This window comes from Lygodium microphyllum, chromosome 26 (assembly GCF_053477565.2).
Source record: "Lygodium microphyllum isolate KBCC chromosome 26, Lygodium_microphyllum_v1.1.10, whole genome shotgun sequence".
Classification (NCBI taxonomy): domain Eukaryota; kingdom Viridiplantae; phylum Streptophyta; class Polypodiopsida; order Schizaeales; family Lygodiaceae; genus Lygodium; species Lygodium microphyllum.
The window spans coordinates 66,658,897-66,664,090 of NC_141160.1; the positions used below are offsets into that span (position 1 = coordinate 66,658,897).

Below are 5,194 nucleotides of genomic sequence, written 5' to 3' on the forward strand. Positions count from 1 at the left end.
CATGATTTGATTGGTTAAAGCTTACAAAGTGGACGGGGAGTTTACCTATTTAACAGGTAAATAACAAATCATATCTTCTCCAGTGTATAGAGTACTGCGAACACCCAACCTTTAAATAAATGGTTTGATTAGTTAAAACTTACAAAGTAAGCGTCTGTCATTTGGTGTGTAATCAGCCTATGTATTAATTGGACTTTTTTGAATGGAAGTGTTTGTCCTTATCCCACTTGGTGGGGGGCTTGGTTCAGCCTTATTATGTAAAAACACAAACACGACGTTCCTCCGTTGGCAGAGTACCCGTGAGAGTTTCAGCAGTGTTTGCCCCCCTCCGCCCCATCATCATCATCATCATCAGCCATGGCCTTTATTCTGTTCGATACTGGATAGGAAAGGCCTCCATGTCTGGATGTTACAAACCGCAGAGAATCTGAGCCATGCCTGAGAGCGAGAGTACTACTACTGCGTCAGGACTCGCTTCCCGTCTACGATAAACTGCAATGATACTGATTACGTACTCCCCCCTCTCTCGCTGTTGCCATGGCGGCTGATCACGCAGCAGACGCCTTCGTTTCCCAGTTCGAGATTATCGATCTGCCTCATCATTGGCACCTTCTGTAATAACAAGGAAATTTCCGCGAGCAATGCTACAGAATGGACAAGAGCAGGTTGGCAGCATTCACATCGTTCCCTGCAAGGTTAGCAACACTCTCACCATTCTTATAGTGATTTAACCAAAGCTGATTATTGAGTTTACACAAGAAGTTTCCCACATTTTTCTGATCAGAAAAGGGGGCGCTTTTCCCTTGTTTCTCCCTATAGTGTTCATCGTGACCGTCACCTTCTCATCAAACCAACCATAATGGGAATTTGTCTAAAGTTTCTTTGTATTCATCACGACCATCACCTTCTCGTCAAACCAACCATATATTCAGAGAAATCAATGTTTTTAGATTGTAACAACGGGCAGAGAGACATCTGGCGAATTATTGAGGTTTGGCCGTACTTATTTAGGGCTAATGTTGCAACATGAATATGAATTGGAGCATCAAGATAACATAAATATGGAGCATCATGAATGTAAGCAGATGACATTTTAGGTTTTAACTGGAGAAATTCACAACGTCTTGTTTTGTTGATAATTCTTTTGGTCAGGCATCTTTCTGGATCATACTTAACTTCTGACATACATATGGATGCACAGGAGGAGGACCACAGGACTGTACTTTCTTGTTTTCACAGCTACTGCCATTGACAGAAAACATGGCAATGAGGTGCATTGAAACAGCAGCAAAATGTGTTGTCCATTTCAAGGATTGTATGGGACACTCCAGGCAGCAGAGCTCATGGATAAACAAGGTCTTACAGTCTCAAGAGAAACTATCTACTACCTTTTGCAGGAATGTGCTCGGGAGAAGGACCTTACAGCTAGCAGACGGGTGCATTTCTTGATGAAGAAAAGGGATTTGGATTCTGTTCCTGTTTTGGGAAACCATCTTATCCGCCTATATTCTTCCTGTGACTGTTTACAGGAAGCAAGTGCAACATTTGCCAAAATCTCAAAACCAACCCTGTTTACCTGGAATGCATTGCTCGCAGCATACGTCAAGCATGGGGAGACTAAGATGGCTTTTGATGTGTACTGCAAAATGCTGGATGAGGGTGTAAAGCCAGATGTGGTAGCCTTTTTGACTATTCTAAAAGCATGCAACAACATTCAAGCTGTTGGGCAGGGCCGTTTGATACATGACCACATTATTCAAAATGGGCTTTCATCAGATATTTCCATTGGGAACACACTCATTGATATGTATGCAAAGTTTGGAGTATTAAAGGAGGCACACCAGATTTTTAATAGCTTGCCAAAGCGGACTGTGGTTTCCTTTGCTGTAATCATTGATGGGTATGCCAGCAATGGACAAGGGTTTCTTGGGATGGAACTATTCAAGGAAATGCAAGAGGAAGGGGTCTGCCCAGATAAGGTAATATTTTTGGGCATCTTAAAAGCATGTGGTAGTATAGGTTCTGTAGAGAATGGCAGGCTAATACATGATCGAGTAGTAATCAATGGACTCTGTGCAGATGCTGTCATCGGAAACACCCTTGTTGACATGTATGCCAAGTGCGGTAGTTTAGAGGAGGCACGTGCAGTATTCAATGGACTGTCAGAATATACCATAGTGTCGTGGGGTGCACTTATTTCTGGCTATGTACAGCATGGGGATGGATTTTCAGCTCTAGCACTTTTCGAAAGGATGGAAGAAGAGGGAATGAAGCCAGATCGAATCACATTGTTGTGTATTTTGAAAGCTGTGATTGCAGTAAAAGCACTTGATCAAGGGAGGGCCATTTATGAGAAGATCAATGACAGTGGCTTCAAAAATGACATTGTTGTCATGAATGCTGTTATTGACATGTATGCAAAGTGTGGGAGCCTGGACTTGGCGCACAGAGTCTTCAAAGAGTTGTCACATCAAGATGCAGGGTCTTGGGGAGCAATAATTGGAGGTTTTGTGCTTGTTGGAGATTACTATTCTGCTCTCAAATTCTTTGAACAAATGCATGAAAACCATGTGAAGCCAAGTGAGGCAACCCTTTCAGCTGTATTAAAAGCCTGTGCAACCAGTGGAAGCTTATGTCAGGGCAGGAAACTTCATGGTATGATTTATGAAAATGGATCATGTCCTAATATAATGATTCTCAATACACTTATAGACATGTATTTCAAATGTGGAAGTCTGGACGAGGCGCAGCGGGTGTTTGATACATTGGAAACCCAAAATGCAGTGACGTGGGGGGTTATGGTTTCAGGGTATGTCCTGCATGGCCAGGGTCATACTGCTCTTGACTTTTTCCAAAAGATGCAAGTTGAAGGCATGACACCAAGCAAATCAGTACTGTCATCAGCTTTGAAGGCATGTGGCAGCATGAAAGCAATGTATGAAGGTAGGTTAATACATGAACAAGTAGTCAGTGCCGGTGATGAGTTGGATGTGATCATAGGGAGCTCTCTTGTAGACATGTATGCAAAATGTGATTGCTTAGAGGAGGCACAGAAAGTTTTCTATGAGTTGCAGAATAGGGATATTGTGTCGTGGGCAGCAATGGTTGCAGGTTATGCTGTGCATGGATATGCTGCTCCTGCACTAAGGATTTTTGCAGAAATGCTTGAGAATGATGTTATACCTGACAAAGTTACATATTTGTGTGTCTTGAAAGCATGTGGGAGCTTAGGGGTACTCATGCAGGGCCAGCTTTTGCATTACCAAATCATTGTCCATGAATATGAGATAGATTCTACTGTTGCAAATACCCTAATTGATATGTATGCAAAATGTGGAGCGTTAAGTAACGCACAGAAGCTTTTTGACAATTTGTCAGATCGAAATCTGGTCACATGGAATGCAATTATCTCTGTCCATGCCCAGCATGGGGACTTCAACACGGTCCAAACTTACTTGGATAATATGCAGCTGGTGGGACTGAAGCCTGATCAAGTAATCTTTACGAATATTTTAACAGCTTGTAGTCAGACTGGCCAACTAGCTACAGGTCAACAATTCTTTAATGTCATGATTGAAAAATATGACATGGCTCCAAATGCAGAACAATATAGTTGCATGATCGATCTATTTGGGCGTGCAGGATGCTTCAAAGAGGCCATGGATCACATTGAGAGCATGCCAGGGTCTCCAGATTTTATCATGTGGGTATCACTTCTTACTAGCTGCAGATTATACAGGAATATTGAGCTGGGGAGGCAGTGCCTTGATCAAATACTCAAATTGAAACCGGCTGATGCTTCTGGTTATGTGTTGATGTCCAATATTTATACAGATGCCCAAATGTGGGAGGAGGTAGACAAACTGCAAGAGCTTCGGAAGCATGCAGTTGCATGGAAGAAGCCAGGAATGGCCTGGATCGAGTCTAGAAATAACACACATGAGTTTGTTGTTGGAGGTAAAGGCCAACTACAGACTGAGGAATTAGTGTTGATGCTGCAGAGGTTGAATAAGATGCTGAAGAAGGATGGATATTGGCCACAGCTGGATACTGTGACACATCAAACTTCAGGTGAGGTTATGGAAGATCTTCTATGGGCAATGTGAAGGCAATATTCATCCAAAAATCTCAATCCAGAAATGTATAGCACTGACTGCAAAGCCAAGTCTGGAAATCAAAGACTGCTGCTGATACGAAAAGATGCATATTCTCACTTGAGCTACTCGAGCTACATAACCCAGGGATTAACTGAAGGTCAACACATCAGTTGAGCAAAGCCATTCCTTCCGTGACTAAATTCAATTTATAAGTAGCAAATGAGCCAAGAGAGCACACCAAATTGACACGTAATTAGTAAAACATCTTAACCTAGAGTCATCTTAATTTTTACAATTAAAATAATTTTACAAAATCACGGAGTCTTGTCTTGTCATATTTATGTGATCTTTGGTAATGAACTTTCTCAAAATATGATAGGTTGCACTCTTTGAAACCATGCTTAGATCACAATGCAAAGATAGTTTCTTGAAGATGCTCCCAGATCTAGTACTGAATCTTGTAATCATATTAATAAAGGAATCTAGTATTTAGTTCTTATTAGGATGTGCATGTTAGAACTCTTGCACTTTGTTGTAGAAAAGAGCTTATCTCATGAATCTGAGCTTTGTTGCCAAGGTTGGGAATAATGAAAGAAATTCATATTTGTTGGGCTCATCTGCAAGTTTGGGCACACAGCTTGGCAGGTTCTATGTGAGAAAACAAAGTAAATATCAAGTGCAAGTGTATCTAAAATGGTTGTAACATCTAGTAGGGATGATACTTTTTTAAATAATGTGGTATAAATTATGAAGAAGTATTTACATCATCCAGAGGGGGGGACGCTTCTGACTGAGTGACGTCAATTACATTTCTTAAGTGCCTTAAAGAAGGCTCCATGCTTAGTTTCCTTCTTTCTTGGACCCTTCAAAACAAACAGTATCTTTGACTGACAAAAGTGAGTGCTCCACCCTTTGTACTAGTCAATTTTACCAAACGATTTGGCTGTTCTATGAGACCAAACGTAACTAATCACAATAGCTCTAACGATGTTCCAGTGGGCAGCCTTAGCTTCTTGGAGTTTGCCACAGTCCCTAAACCAGATTACCCGGGCATCCACCTTCGACTAGAGGCTAGCTTTTTCAACCCACGTGATAGA

The 5,194-nt window shown here is 41.5% G+C and overlaps 1 protein-coding gene across 1 annotated transcript; it reads left to right on the forward strand.

Annotated features, from left to right (window-relative positions):
* Positions 1-263: 263 nt before the first annotated feature.
* LOC148013355 (pentatricopeptide repeat-containing protein At5g39350-like) lies at positions 264-4,685 on the forward strand. Its single transcript, XM_087668117.1, has 2 exons — positions 264-695; positions 1,202-4,685. Exon 2 carries the CDS (start codon positions 1,293-1,295, stop codon positions 4,104-4,106), a length of 2,814 nt encoding a protein of 937 aa, XP_087524243.1. The 5' UTR covers positions 264-695; positions 1,202-1,292; the 3' UTR covers positions 4,107-4,685.
* Positions 4,686-5,194: the final 509 nt, after the last annotated feature.